The sequence below is a fragment of the Dipodomys spectabilis genome, unplaced genomic scaffold, assembly GCF_019054845.1.
Source record: "Dipodomys spectabilis isolate Male_0828 unplaced genomic scaffold, ASM1905484v1 ptg000175l, whole genome shotgun sequence".
In the NCBI taxonomy this organism is placed as follows: domain Eukaryota; kingdom Metazoa; phylum Chordata; class Mammalia; order Rodentia; family Heteromyidae; genus Dipodomys; species Dipodomys spectabilis.
Genome location: NW_024870852.1, coordinates 6,109,118 through 6,124,137, shown reverse-complemented (window position 1 = coordinate 6,124,137; position 15,020 = coordinate 6,109,118). Strand labels below are relative to the sequence as shown.

General features: G+C 45.3%; 1 protein-coding gene across 1 annotated transcript in view; it reads left to right on the top strand.

Moving 5' to 3' along the window:
- Positions 1-15,020, top strand: part of Cds2 (CDP-diacylglycerol synthase 2) — a 43,451-nt gene continuing 28,431 nt past the window's right edge. Inside the window, exon 1 of the mRNA XM_042694335.1 lies at positions 1-254. Within this exon, the coding sequence (XP_042550269.1) occupies positions 198-254 (57 nt within the window). The 5' untranslated portion in view covers positions 1-197. The remainder of the gene's footprint in view (positions 255-15,020) is intronic.

Sequence of the window (15,020 nt, the reverse complement as noted above, 5' to 3'; positions counted from 1 at the left end):
GGGGTGAGAGGGCGGAGGCGGCGGCGGCGGCTCTGGGCAGGGCCGGGCTCTGAGATCCGCAGCCGGGCGGCGGTAGGGCCGCTGCGGAGCCGCGCGCCGTTCGGCCCCGGCCGAGGCACTCCGCGAGCCGGCGCCGAGCCGCCGGTTCTGGTGGCTGCGTTGCCGGCCCGCGGCGACATCGCGCCGAGGTCTCCAGCATGACGGAGTTGAGGCAGAGAATAGTCCGCGAGCCCGACGCACCTCCGGAGGACAAGGTGGGCGCGGCCCGGGCCCGGGTGGGGGGCCGCGGGGCGCGTGCTGCGGGCCGGCCTCGCCCCCCGACCGCGGGTCGCGGCCACAGTGCCGCCGCGCGGCGGGGCCCGGCGGGGTCTTGGGGGGCCGGGGTTCCGCAGTTGCCGGGCGGCGGATACGCTCTGGGGCGGGGTTGAAATGACTTGGGGGGCGGCGGGGAAGGAGCGCCCTGCGATGGCGTGCCCTAGGGCGGGGCGGCCCCCCACCTACCACTCTGTGTGGACCTGAGTGTGACGCCTCAGTACGCCTCTGAGTACGACTCGGGACCACCCGCTTAAAATGCCATTGTGATCGTTGTGATTAATGCTGTGATGGTTCTTATTATTTGGGGGTTCTGGGGATCAAGGCCATTAGATTGGTCTCCTGGGAGATTTGAGCCCCTTCTTGGAAGTTAAATCCGCTGGGTGTGATCAGAGAGGTTTCTGGACTCACAGAGTGAACCACCCCGTTAGTCAGCAGGTGTTGGAGGATCTTTCTCCCAATGGTGGGCTTGATTCCTGTGCCAGGTGTGGGTATGGCGGGTGTGTGTGTGTGTGTGTGTGTGTGTGTGTGTGTGTGTGTGTGTGTGTGTGTGTGTGTGTTTGTGATGAAGGTAAGGAGGCCATCTTGTTAGGGACACAGCCAGTTATGGGTGGGGGGTGCACCGCTTTGGTTGAAGTGCAACGTTTGTGTGTTTAGTTTACTGTGGGCATAGAATGCCATCATTAAGGTTTGGCGCTTTGTGATAGTTTTTGTGCTTTTCGAGTTAGCAGTGGCCCAGGAGCAGCGTATTTGAAAATTCAACACGCAGTGTTGTGTTGAATAGACAGGCAGAGTCTGGGCCGGAATGATGGAGACCCATTAACTCTGAAGTTGCCAACCTGCTATCTTTGGCCTATGTGTTTTTACAAGAAATACAAAGATTTCGGTTAACAATCAGAATGTCTTGTCTGGGACATTGGAGGATGGCTCATCACGTTGTCACTTGATTAATGGTTTGCTGGAGCTTAGGATCATCTTTCCCCACCAATCCCGATTGCCTTATACCAGGCCCCCAGCACCTGCTTCTGAAGTCTGTTTCTTTTGATTACTATTTAAAGGGTGCTAGGGAGACTCAGGAAGGAAGCAAACACAAAATGTGGTACAGGATGTCCCCAGAGCAGTTTTACAAGGAGGGATTTTGTGTGTGTGTGTGTGTGTGTGTGTGTGTGTGTGTGTGTATGGGCCTGTGTGGGCCTGTGTGTCTGTGCCTGCTGATCCTGGAGCTTGAACTCAGGGCCTGGGTGCTGTCTGTCTCTGAGCTTTTTTCCCTCCTCAAGGCTAGCACTCTACCACTTGAGTCACAGATCTACTTTTGGCTTTTAGGTGGTTAACTGGAGATAAGTCTCATGACTTTCCTGCCTATGCTTAGCTTCACACCATGACCCTTAGATCTCAGACTCCTGAGTAGTGAGGGTTTTAGGCCTGAGCTACCTGCCTGTGGCTAATAGTGGGAATTTATTTGTTTGTTTGTTTATTTGTTTATTTATTTATTTTTGCCAGTCCTGGGGCTTGAACTCTGGGCCTGGGCACTGTCCCTGTGCTGCCTTTGCTCCAGGTTAGTGCTCTACCACTTGAGCCACAGAACCATTTCTGGCTTTTTCTGTTTATGTGATACTGAGGAATGGAACCCAGGGCTTCATGCATGGTAGGCAAACACCGTGACCACTAAGCCATATTCCTAGCCCCTGATAATGGGATTTTTTTATTTTTTATTTTTTAATTATTATTATTTTTTTTGGGTCTGGTCGTGGGGCCTGAACTCTGGGCCTGGGCGCTGTCCCTCAGCTCTTCAGCTCAAGGCTAGCACTCTACCACTTGAGCCACAGCGCCACTTCCAGCTTTTTTCTTTTTGCTTAATGTGGTGCTGAGGAATCGAACCCAGGGCCTCATGCATGCAAGGCAAGCACTCTACCACTGAGCCACCTTCCTAGCCCTATTTTTTAATTTTTTTATTGTGAAAATACCGTACAGAGGGGTTATAATTACATGGGCAAGGTAATGAGTGCAATTCTTTGATAATGGGATTTTAAGCAACTTTTTGTTACTGCTTTTTTTTTTTTTTTTTGGGTCCGGTCATGGGGCCTGAACTCTGGGCCTGGGCACTGTCCCTCAGCTCTTCAGCTCAAGGCTAGCGTTCTACCACTTGAGCTATAGCGCCACTTCCAGCTTTTTTTCTTATGTGGTGCTGGGGAATCAAACCCAGGGCCTCATGCATGCAAGGCAAGCGCTCTACCACTGAGCCATCTTCCCAGCCCGTTACTGCTTTTGACAGTGGATCATCCAAGGGGAACTGCACATACTGATTTTCAGAATGTTTTACAATAGGTTTATATTTAGAGCTAAGGTACAGGTTAGAGTTCCTTGCAAGGATGAGGTATTTTGAAGTCTCTAAGCCTCCTGTTGGAATATTCTGGTCTGGCCTGGGAGATCTCTACTCAACCCTGCATATGACTGATGAGTAATCAGATGTTTGAAGATCTAACCATGGTGGATCATGTTAGGGTGAGATCATACTTCTTGTTAGACTCTGTGGATCAAAAAGTTGAGGAGAAAGGACAATTCATAGCTGGTGGGCTAAACTTTTTTTTTTTTGTGCATTGTGGGGCTTGCACTCTGGGCCTGGGCTCTTCAGCTCAGCTCAAGCACTCTACCATTTGAGCCACAGTACCACTTCCGGTTTTCTGGTGGTTAAGTGGAGATGAGTCTCGTGAACTTTCCTGCTCAGGCTGACTTTGAACCATGATCCTCACATCTCAGCCTCCTGAGTAGCTAGGGTTACAGGCACGAGCCACTGGCACCTGGTTACTTTTTTTTCTTTAAGCTATTCATAATTAGACACCGCAGGTGATACTGGTGGCTTATGCCTGTAATCCTAGCTACTTAGGAGGTTGAGATCTGAGCATTGATGCTCCAGGCCAGCCTGAGCAGGAGTCTGTGAGACTTTTACCTCCAAAAAATGTGAAGTGGAACATAGCTCAAATGGTAGAATGTTAGCTTTGAGGAAAAAACAAATACCCATACCCTCACACACCTACACATACCCATACACACCCACAAATTACACATAGCAAACAAAGCAAAATACTAACAGCCATGAGTTTATGAGATAGCTTTTATCTTCATCACCTAATTCTTTGGGTCCATTCCCCAAAGATTAAGTGTCTACATTGTTTAATTTGCATGGATTAGTTGTACGTTTTAACATGTCTGTTTTTTGTTTTGTTTTTGGTGGGTCGTGGGCTTAGGCACTGTCCCTGTGCTCTACTGCTTGAGCCACAGTGCCACTTCCGGCTTTCTAGTAGTTTTATTGGAGATAAGAGTCTCACCAGGGCTGGCTTTGAACCGCGATCCTCAGATCTCAGCCTCCCGAATAGCTAGGTTTACAGGCGTGAGCTACTGGTGCCTGGCTTTAACATGTCTGTTAACACAATACCTTGATCACACGCGTTCCCTCCATCACTCTCCTTCATCCTCCTGCCCTTCTTCCCAAACCAATCTTGAGCTTTATTCCATTTTACACATGTACATAAAGCAACCGTATTCACCTTCTTTCAGTCTCTCTCTCAATTTGCCCTCTCTCTAATATCCCCACTCCACAGGACCTGTTTTACAGTCTTTTTTTTTTTTTTTTTTTTGGTCGGTCGTGGGGCTTGAACTCTGGGCCCGAGCACTGTCCCTCAGCTCTTCAGCTCAAGGAGAGCACTCTACCACTTGAGCCACAGCACCACTTCCGGTTTTCTGGTGGTTTATTGGATATAAGAATTTCACAGATGGGGGCTGGGAAGGTGGCTCAGTAGTAGAGCGCTTGCCTTGCATGCTCAAGGCCCTGGGTTTGATTCCTCAGCACCACATAAGCAAAAAGAAAAAAGCCGGAAGTGGCGCTGTGGCTCAAGTGGTAGAGCGCTAGCCTTGAGCTGAAGAGCTGAGGGACAGCGCCCAGGCCCAGAGTTCAGGCCCCATGACCGGACCCAAAAAAAAAAAAAAAAAAAGAATTTCACAGACTTTCCTGCCCTGGCTGGCTTTGAACTGCGATCCTCAGATCTCAGCCTCCTGAGTAGCTAGGATTACAGGCATGATCCACCGGTGCTAGGGTACAGTCTTGTTTGTTTGTTTTTTAAAGTATATGTTATTTGTTTAAAGGGGTTTCATCAAAATATTTCATTTATGCATATACTGTGCTTTGAACAGAATGACCTCACTTATTCTCACTTCTCTTAAAGCAGACAGATTCTTACTTTGCTCTCCGTGTTTTAGGTAGGGAGGGCATGAGGAGCTGTCCAGCCAAAGGTGCCTTAATACATCTGCACTTAAACCACCTATACAACCAAAGGATGCCTTGTTTGTGAGTTCTGCTAGGTGTAGGCTGTTCCTAAGATATAGCAACTATCCATTTTGTTAGTCTCTTGTGGGCCATTAAGCTCAAAACAAGGCAGTCAGTCCTTTACTCTCTTATTTAGTATATCTAAATTGTCATGTATGTGATTTTTAGTAAGGGTACATTAAAAAATTGTGAAATACATTATTTGCCTTTGATGAACTTACTCATACATAATTTTAAAAAGAAATCAGTCTTATGTTTCCTGTTTTGGAGAAAAATCTATCCCCATGATTCTGGCTTTGTCAATATCCTGTGTTACTATCTAAAAACATTAGAAATAGCTGTTCCATTGAATTGTTATGACTTCTTAGGGAAATAAATTGTGAAATGAGAATTAGCTTACTTCATAGTAGAAGAATCCAGAGAAAATTCTCAGGTCAGTTCCTTTTTTGGTCGTGGGGCTTGAACTCTGGGCCTGGGCACTGTCCCTCAGCTCTTCAGCTTAAGGTGAGTGTTCTACCACTTCAGCCACAGTGCCACTTCCCGTTTTCTGGTGGCTAATTGGAGATGAGAGTCTCATGGACTTTCCTGCCCAGGCTGGCTTTGAGCCATGATTCTCAGATCTTAGCCTCCTGAGTAGGTAGGATTGATTACAGGCGTGAGCCACTGGCGCATGGCTTCAGGTCAGTTCTTTAAAAGTGCTAGGACAAATTTGAAAGATTACTCAAAGTGTTAACAGTTACTTGACTGATGTGACAAAACTGCTTTGTTCATAGACAATCACTAACATCAAAATAATCTGGAAAATGTATTTACTTATGAAAGTCAAGAGCTATTTTTGTTATATTTAGCATCTTAGGAAGGAATTTTTAAAGCCAGTTGCTAATAAAGGAAATGGTCTCTTCTGGGATCTGTGCTTATAATTTTAAAGTCCCAACGGACGCAGCAGAGTTGCCAAACTAAGAAACTTGGAATTTAAGCTTTAGGAGGGATTGTCTTCTTGGTTAGCCATGTTTTTCCAGTGACATTTAGGAAACAAAAGGATGAATCTGGACCAAAAGATTGGCGGAGGTGGTGTTGTAGCTTAGAGGTAAAACAGTGAATTGTCATTAATGAGGCCCTATGTTCCACCCCCAGCACTACAAAACTGCCCCCCCCCCAAAAAAAACCCCAACTAAAAATACACCAGCAACAAAATAGATCCTCCATATCGTTAAAACTTAATTTGATGGGTATTTTAGATTTTTTTTTTTTTGCCATGAAGTTAAATAGAAGGTTAGATGCTGAGTTACTATTAATATTACAGCTTCAGCTGAGTGCCAATGGCTAATGCCTATAATCTTAGCTACTTTGAAATCTGAGGATTGGGGTTCAAAGCCTGACTAGGCAAGAAAAGCTGAAAATCACACACACACACAAAATAGAATATTAGAAGTTTATATCTTTGAAGGCTTCTATAGTGAATTGATGAAACCAGTATGGAGAGAGAGTAAATGACATCATAGGAAAATATGCTTATTTTTTTGAGACAGTCTCGCTGTGTAGCTCAGGTTGCACTAAAAAACTAAAAACTTGGGGGGGGCTGGGAAGGTGGCTCAGTGGTAGAGCGCTTGCCTTGCATGCCTGAGGCCCTGGGTTCGATTCCCCAGCACCACATAAGCAAAAAGAAAAAAAGCCAGAAGTGGCACTGTGGCTCAAGTGGTAGATAGCCTTGAGCTGAAGAGCTGAGGGACAGTACCCAGGCCCAGAGTTCAGGCCCCACAACTGGACCCAAAAAAAACAAACAAAAAACTAAAAACTTGGGGGCTGGGAAGGTGGCTCAGTAGTAGAGCGCTTGCCTTGCATGCCTGAGGCCCTGGGTTTGATTCCTCAGTACCACATAAGGAAAAAGCCGGAAGTGGCGCTGTGGCTCAAGTGGTAGAGCGCTAGCCTTGAGCTGAAGAGCTGAGGGACAGTGTCTAGGCCCAGAGTTCAGGCCCCACTAGCGGACCCCCTCCCCCCAAAAAACCAAACTGGTAAGTAATTAAAATGGCTTTCTGATAGATTTTGAGAGAGAGCTACTGAGATGATAAAATCTTATTTTAAGAATTATACCTGTGTGGGGCTGGGAAGGTGGCTCAGTGATAGATCGCTTGCCTTGCATGCATGAGGCCCTGGGTTTGATTCTTCAGTACCACATAAGCAAAAAGAAAAAAGCCGGAAGTGGCACTGTAGCTCAAGTGGTAGAGTGCTGACCTTGAGCTGAAGAGCTGAGGGACAGTGCCCAGGCCCAGAGTTCAGGCCCCACGACTGGAGCCCCCCCCCCCCAAAAAAAAAAAAAAAGAACAAAAAAAGAATTATACCTGGGGGTCTGGGAAGGTGGCTCAGTGGTAGAGTGCTTGCCTTGCATGCATGAAGCCCTGGGTTCGATTCCTCAGCACCACATAAGCAAAAAGGAAAAAAAAGCCGGAAGTGGCACTGTGGCTCAAGTGGTAGAGCGCTAGCCTTGAGCTGAAGAGCTGAGGGACAGTGTCTAGGCCCAGAGTTCAGGCCCCACTAGCGGACCCCCTCCCCCCAAAAAACCAAACTGGTAAGTAATTAAAATGGCTTTCTGATAGATTTTGAGAGAGAGCTACTGAGATGATAAAATCTTATTTTAAGAATTATACCTGTGTGGGGCTGGGAAGGTGGCTCAGTGATAGATCGCTTGCCTTGCATGCATGAGGCCCTGGGTTTGATTCTTCAGTACCACATAAGCAAAAAGAAAAAAGCCGGAAGTGGCGCTGTAGCTCAAGTGGTAGAGTGCTGACCTTGAGCTGAAGGGCTGAGGGACAGTGCCCAGGCCCAGAGTTCAGGCCCCACGACTGGAGCCCCCCCCCCCCCCCCCCAAAAAAAAAAAAAAAAAGAATTATACCTGGGTATTGGTGGCTCTTGACTGTAATCCTAGCTACTCAGGAGGCTGAGATCTGTGGATCACAGTTAAATGCCAGCCTGGGCCTGGAAGTCCTTGAGAATCTTATCTCCAATTAACCACCACAAAACTGGATGTTGACACTGAGGCTCTTCAGTGATAGAGTGCTAGCCTTGAGCAAAAAAGCTCAGGGACAATGCCTAGGCACTGAGTTCAAACCTTTAGACCCACAAAAATAAATTACATATATATATATATATATATATATATATAATGTTCTTTTTTAGATGCAGAAGTGCATTTTTTCTTTTTCTTTTTCCTTTCCTGTTCTTCTTCTTTATTTAACATTGAAGCCAAGTGCTGATAGCCTATAATCCTAGCTACTCAGGAGGCTGAGATCTGAGGATTGAGGTTCTAAGCCAGCCTGGCTAGGAAAGTCTGTGAGACTCTTCAGTTAACTGCCAAAAAAAGCTGGAAGTAGAGCTGTGGCTTAAGTAGTAGTTTGCTAGCCTTGGGCAAAAGAAAAGCTCAGGGACAGCACCCAGGTCCTGAATTCACACACACACACACACACACACACACACACACACACACACACACACACGAAAAGCTCAGGGACAGCACCCAGGTCCTGAATTCACACACACACACACACACACACACACACACACACACACACACACACACACACACACACACACGAAAAGCTCAGGGACAGCACCCAGGTCCTGAATTCACACACACACACACACACACACACACACACACACACACACACACACACACACGAAAAGCTCAGGGACAGCACCCAGGTCCTGAATTCACACACACACACACACACACACACACACACACACACACACACACACACAAGAAAAGCTCAGGGACAGCACCCAGGTCCTGAATTCACACATACACACACACACACACACACACACACACACACACACACGAAAAGCTCAGGGACAGCACCCAGGTCCTGAATTCACACACACACACACACACACACACACACACACACACGGTTAAATTGCTCCTGTTAAATGCTAGGACTAGAAGGAACCTAAGAGGTTATTATTTTTATAGAAGAATAAACCACAGCCCAGAGAATTTAACTTTATTTCTTTTTCTTGTTTTATATGCTGGTTATAGGGCTTGAACTCAGGGCCTGAGCTCTGTCTGAGTAATTTTGCTCAAGGCTCATACTCTACTACTTGAGCTATGGCTTTCCTTCCAGCTTTTTGTCAGGTAGTATTGGATATAAGAGTCCTATGGACTTTCCTGCCTGGGGTGGCTTCAAACCGCAATCCTCAGATCTCAGCCTCCTGAGTAGCTCGTCCAGGCAAGAGCCACCAGTGCTCAGCTGAGTTTAACTTTCTTGCTCAAGCTTACATAGCTGTTTAGGTGCAGATAGGTTTAATAGTATGATACGCTTCTAATTTTGTCTCTTCTTTTCCTCTCATGTTATATAATACTGCCTTCAAGTGTATAGAATTCATAGATTTTAAAAGCCTCTACATTGCATTGGAGATACAGCAGATCACTTACCAAAACCAGTAAACACCACCAGCATCACCAGTACAAATAAACAAAGAAGAAAAAAAAAACCCAAAACCCTCTGCATTGATTAATTTTGAAATAAAAAAGCCAAAATATTACGTGTTTTTCTTATGTAGGTATGAATCAGAAAAATTGCAAAATACATCTTTTAGAATATTGAATATAAAAACAGTTTCAAGTAAGTATGTTGAATCAGTGGAAAAAATCTTTTTGGTATGGCTGGTGATTTGAACCCTTTCCTTAGGAGTGGTCACAAGGGGCATCCTTGAATGGAACTCCCAGGAGAGCATAAGATGGGAGAGAACAAGATGTGCTTCCGAGTAGCTGAGCAGCTGCCTGGAAGACATGCCCTTTGGTGAAAGTCAAAGTAAATTGGATTTTGCCAGAAAACCACACAGACATTCAGGTACAAAGAACAAAGAAAAGGTTTATTTCCAGCAAAGGGACCAGCAAGACCCCTTCTCACAAAGGAGAAGTGCAGGCTGTTGTCTTAGGTGAACTTTTATAGCCTGGGAAGTTTTGGGGATCTTGCTGCCTAATATAATTATACCTGTCCCAAAGGAGTGTCCTTTCATGTAAAAGGGGTAGGGGCTAGTCATTTACTGCCTTTACTAAAGAGTGTTGCCTAGGGAAAGAACATGCTAAGCTATGAGAGGGCCTGACAGTGATCTAGAATCATTTCTTCTAGCACCTGTTGGTCATTCTCCATACTTCAGAACCTTCTCTTACTCCAGCCAGCTGTACATAGTATGTGGCTCTGAGCAAGGCCACTTGTCAGTGCTCATGAAGATTTTCAATTTTCCATGATTTCCTCCCTCCCTCCCTCCCTCCCTCCCTCCCTCCCTCCCTCCCTTTCTTCCTCCCTCCTTCCCTCCCTCCCTCCCTCCCTCCCTCTCTTTCTTTCTTTTTGTTGGTCAGGAGGCTTGAACTCTGGGCCTCAACGCTGTCCCTCAGCTCTTCAGCTCAAGGCGAGCACTCTACCATGAGCCACAGCCCACTTCTGGTTTTCTAGTGGTTTATTGGAGATAAGAGTCTCACGGACTTTCCTGCCCCGCCTGGCTTTGAACTGCGATCCTCAGATCTCAGCCTCCTAAGTAGCTAGCATTACAGGTGTGAGCCACTGGTGCTCCGCTTTTCCAAGATTTTTTTCTGTTTGTTTCTTCGTTGGTTTTTTGTTTCTGCCATGATGAGGATCAAACCCATGGTTAAACTTGTGTTGTACCATTGAACTGTATCCTTAGACTTTTTTGTTTTAGAGACAGGGTCTGGCCATATAGCACATGCTGGCCTTGAACTAATAATGATCTTTCTGTCTCCACTTCTCAAGTGCTGGGATTACAAGTGATTCTTGTAACACCCAGCTGAGAAATTCTTTTTTCTTTTTTGTTTTGTTGGTTGTGGGGCTTGAACTCAGGTCTAGGATGCTGTCCCTGAGCTCTTTTGCTCAAGGCTATTTTGAGCCACAGCTCCACTTCCTGTTTTTGAGTGATTAATTGCAGCTAAGAGTCTCAAGGGGACTTTATTGCCCTGGCTGGCTTTGAACCACGATCTTCAGATTTCAGCCTCTTGAGTAGGTAGGATTACAGGTGTGAGCCACCACTGCTTGGTGAAGAATTCTTTTTTTTTGGTCTGTCGTGGGGCTTGAATTCTGGGCCCAAGCTCTGTCCCTCAGCTCAAGGAGAGCACTCTACCACTTGAGCTACAGCACCACTTCCTGTTTTCTGGTGGTTTATTGGAGATAAGAGTTTCACGGACTTTCCTGCTCGGGCTGGTTTTGAACCTTGATTCTCAGATCTCAGCCTCCTGAGTAGCTAGGATTACAGGCAGGAGCCACTGGCTCCGATTTTGGCGAAGAATTCTTTTAAAATGAATCTTGTAAAAATTTTCACTGTGCAAATAACAGTTCTTTAAACCATTGGAAACAGTTTTGGTTAATATCACAATTTTCACCCTTTGGAATAATTTTTAGAATCACATAAATGGAGTATAAAAATCATCCACACAGCTTGGCAGCTTACATGTGCTATGACAACTTTCAGGTCTTGACTGGTCCTGGAGGCTATGTGAGTGATTAAGTACAGCCAGCCATTCTTCTGGTTTGGAAAAGGGACAGACACTAACTCCCAACTGTTAGTTTTGTCAGGGTCTTGTTGAACGAATACTGATTTGTTCCTGGCATTGAGCAGAGTCTCTGCCTTCCAAGTCTTGTCACATGGTGGCTCTTTGGTTAGGGGAGCTAGTGAGGTGCTCCCACATTATCCCTGTTGGCCAGCTCTCTGTACCAATCACTGATCTTTGTCCTTAGATTGTTTGCCCAACAATAGGGGTGGCATGGGCCTGCAAAATTGCATGGCCTTCTAAAGAAAGTTAAACTTCAGTATGTTAACCAGGCAGTGACTGGTGTAGCATTTGAAGGGAGGAAAGGGCACCCTCTGAGGCCTCCTTCCTCCTGTCTGCTTCTCATCAGAGGCATCCCCCATGCCAGGCTCTGGTGCTCTGGAGTGCTGTTATCTGTGAAGGACCTGCCCGTCAAGATCAGAAGTCCTTTCTTCATGCTGTTCATGGCATCAGCTCCTTTGAATTAGGGTACCCTCAGCGCCATTTTGGGGTTTCTCTGGAGACTTTGCTGAGTGGTTTTTTTGTTTTTTTGTTTTTTTTTTACATTTTTAATATATATTTTTATTTTTGGTCAGTTATAGGACTTGAACTCAAGTGCCTAGGCATTGTTCCTGAGCTCTTTTGCTCAAGGCTAGTGCTCTACCACTGTAGGCCACAGTTCCACCTCCAATTTTCTGGTGGTTAATTGGAGATAAGAGTTTCATGGGCCAAAAAAAAAAAAAGAGTTTCATGGGCCTTACTGCCCTGGCTGGCTTTGAACTATGATCCTCAAACCTCAGTCTCCTGTGTAGCTAGGATTACAGGCATGAGACACCGGCTCTGCTGAGTTTTTAAAAGAACCTCTGGGACCTGAACACTCACAATTCTTGGATCCCTGACATTTAGGGGACAACTGTCATGGATACTGGACATCCTTCTCAGTGGGTGGCTCTCTGAGCTGTATCCTCACTGTCCTCTGGTTTCAGTGGTCAGCAAACACTCCTAGCTCCCTCAGTCAGTGCAAATTCCCCTCCCCTCTCTTACTCCCTCTTTATCTTTAGTGTTACTAGGTTTGGAACTTGGGACCTTGAGTTCAATAATTAACAAAATAAATAAAAATAAGACAAGAATTAAAAAAAAAAAAGACCACAGTTTCAGCCATGCACCTCTAGCTCACACCTGTAATCCTAGCTACTCAGGTGGCTGTGATCTGAGGATTGCAGTTCAAAGCCAGCCAGGACAGGAAAGTTTATGAGACTCTCATTTCCAGTAAACCACTCAGAAGCCAGAAGTGCTGTGTCTCAAGTGGTAGAGTGCTAGCCTTGAGCTGAAGAGCTCAGGGACAGAGCCCAGGCCCAGACAGAGTTCAAGCCCTACAACCGATTTAAAAAAAAAAAAAAAAAGACCATAGTTTCATTCCTTCCTTACTCATTGACACTTACTTCCATGGGATATTGAGGTCCTATCTGCCTTTTTTCAACAGGAGATTTTGAGTTTAGGGAGAGCAAGCTGATGTTACAACACAGGAGCAGGCAGTTTCAACACTGTTACTATTTTTTTTTTTCTTGGTTTGGTTTGTGAGGTGGTGAAGGGTAGAAATGGTTCCTCTTGATCAGTGAGTGGCACATGTGAATTGTAGGCTTTGACTTGTGGCCTCAAGACAGGAGCTAAAAATGCACGCTGGGTAGTGCTTGTATTTGGGTGGTGGGTGAGTGAGGAGGAAAAGGAGTCCAGGTCAAGGTAGGAGACCAGGGAAGGAGTCAGGAAGAGTAAGTAGTGTGCTGCCAAAGCCTAGAATGTTTTGAGAATGAGGAAAAGATTCATGTCATATGCCATGGAAATGTCAAGAAGAATAAGTAGGAGACACAGTTTAATCCCATTATGTGTGCTTCCCACAGCAACTTGGGATTTATTCTATGGAAGAGGCTGTCATTTTGGAAGTTGATGGATCTAAATGTTTTGAACAGTAAATTCTTATATATGTATTTGCTGTTTTATGGATTTTGCTAAGCTCTTATTTGTACTTTCAAGCCTTGATTCCTCTATAAAAAAACTAGTACGATGTGTTTATAATCTGTTTCATTAAATATTGCAACAAAATCTCAGGCTTCCATGCCAAACATGAGTCCATTCCTTCTTTATATGCAGCTGATTAAAAGCTAAAGATCATAAACAAGACAAAGTGTGTTTTTCTCTTGTAAAAGATGTTTGGAGGTTGATATTCCAGCAGTTTCAAATGTGAAAGATGCAGGTTTCTCTGTCTTTGTTTTCCCATTCTGAATATATGGCTTCTACACATCCATTTTCAGTAAGCAGGTATTAGGGATGGAGAAGGAAGAGGACTGCTCTTCTCTTGTGAGACACTTCGTAGAAATGCATTTGTTTGAGGGCTGGGAACATGGCTTACTAGTAGACTATTTGCCTACCACGGGTGAGGTGCTAGGTTTTATTCCTAGCACTCCTAGTATTCAAAACATTTTGTTTAAAACAAAACACTATTTCTGCTTACATTCTGTTTGCTAAAACTCAGCCATGTGTCCTGTGCTTAGCTTCAAGGGAAGTTGGAAAGCGTTCCTTCTGGGTGGTCATAAGCATAACTAACCTATTACAGTAGAAGAATGAATATTGGGGGATAACTAGCAATCTCTGAAGACTTCCAAAAGCCTGAGGATGCTTACTAAAAATCTAATAAAAGTAGGGCATAATAGTACATGCTATAATCCTAGTACTTGGGAGGTTGAAGCAGGAGGATCTCTAGTTTGAATCCAGCTTATACTACATTGTGATGACCTGTCTGAAAAACAAAACAAAACAAAACAACAAAAAAACCCAAAGCAGGGCTGGGAAGGTGGCTCAGTGGTAGAGTGCTTGCCTTGCATGCCTGAGGCCCTGGGTTGGATTCCTCAGCACCACATAAGCAAAAAGAAAAAAGCCAGAAGTGGCACTGTGGCTCAAGTGATAGAGCACTAGCCTTGAGCTGAAAGGAGCTGAGGGACAGCGCCCAGGCCCAGAGTTCAGGCCCACGACCGGACCCAAAAAAAAAACAAACAAAAAAACCCCCCAAAGCAATGCAGAATGAGAAACCAAAACAATACTTTTCCTAAAACAAACAAACAACCCAAACAATATTTCCAAACAAACCCTGATAGGAGATCAGATGAGAGGCAATAAAGAAGAAAAGCTGGGAGAAAATAAGCACCTAGAGAGATGAGATCAGGCAGTGGGGCTGAATAGGAAGAGGGGTGGACTGTTTGCAGGTTTGGAGATGACTAAGGGTGTTGGGTACAGGAATAGCCCACTGACTGTTCCTCTGTAGAACCCAGAAGAGCAGCGGGCCTTAGAATTATGTAAGTGTTGGTACACAGAAGGTAAGTATGCAGTGGCTTCATCACAGTGCCTCCTCCGTAAGCCCATCCTCACCTTTATAAAAGAAACACCAAGCCCTCAGCTCTGTGTCTCTCATTGCCTAAGCTTTCTTTGTTTTTTTAAAAATCTTTTTAGCCTCTCAATAAAACAGTTGTAACTGTTATCTGAAGTGATAATCTTGAATTTTTAAGAAATTATGTGGGAATGCTCTGAGGCCAGACCCACAAGCGGCTGCGCTTTAACAAGTTCTCCTAGGATACAAATTATCCTGCAGGTAGTTCTCTTTCTGGCTTCCCAGCAGAGGTGTGTATTTCCTAGATGTTCCAACAGTTACTTGCTGAAGGTGTGAGGTACCTTAGGGTTGGGATGAAAACCCAGGTGTACTGCCTGAAGACCTGGTGCTGATGCCATGGTTTGCTTAACAGCTTACGGAGGCTGTTCTCCCTGGGAAATGAGTCAGTTATTTGTAAATACAGC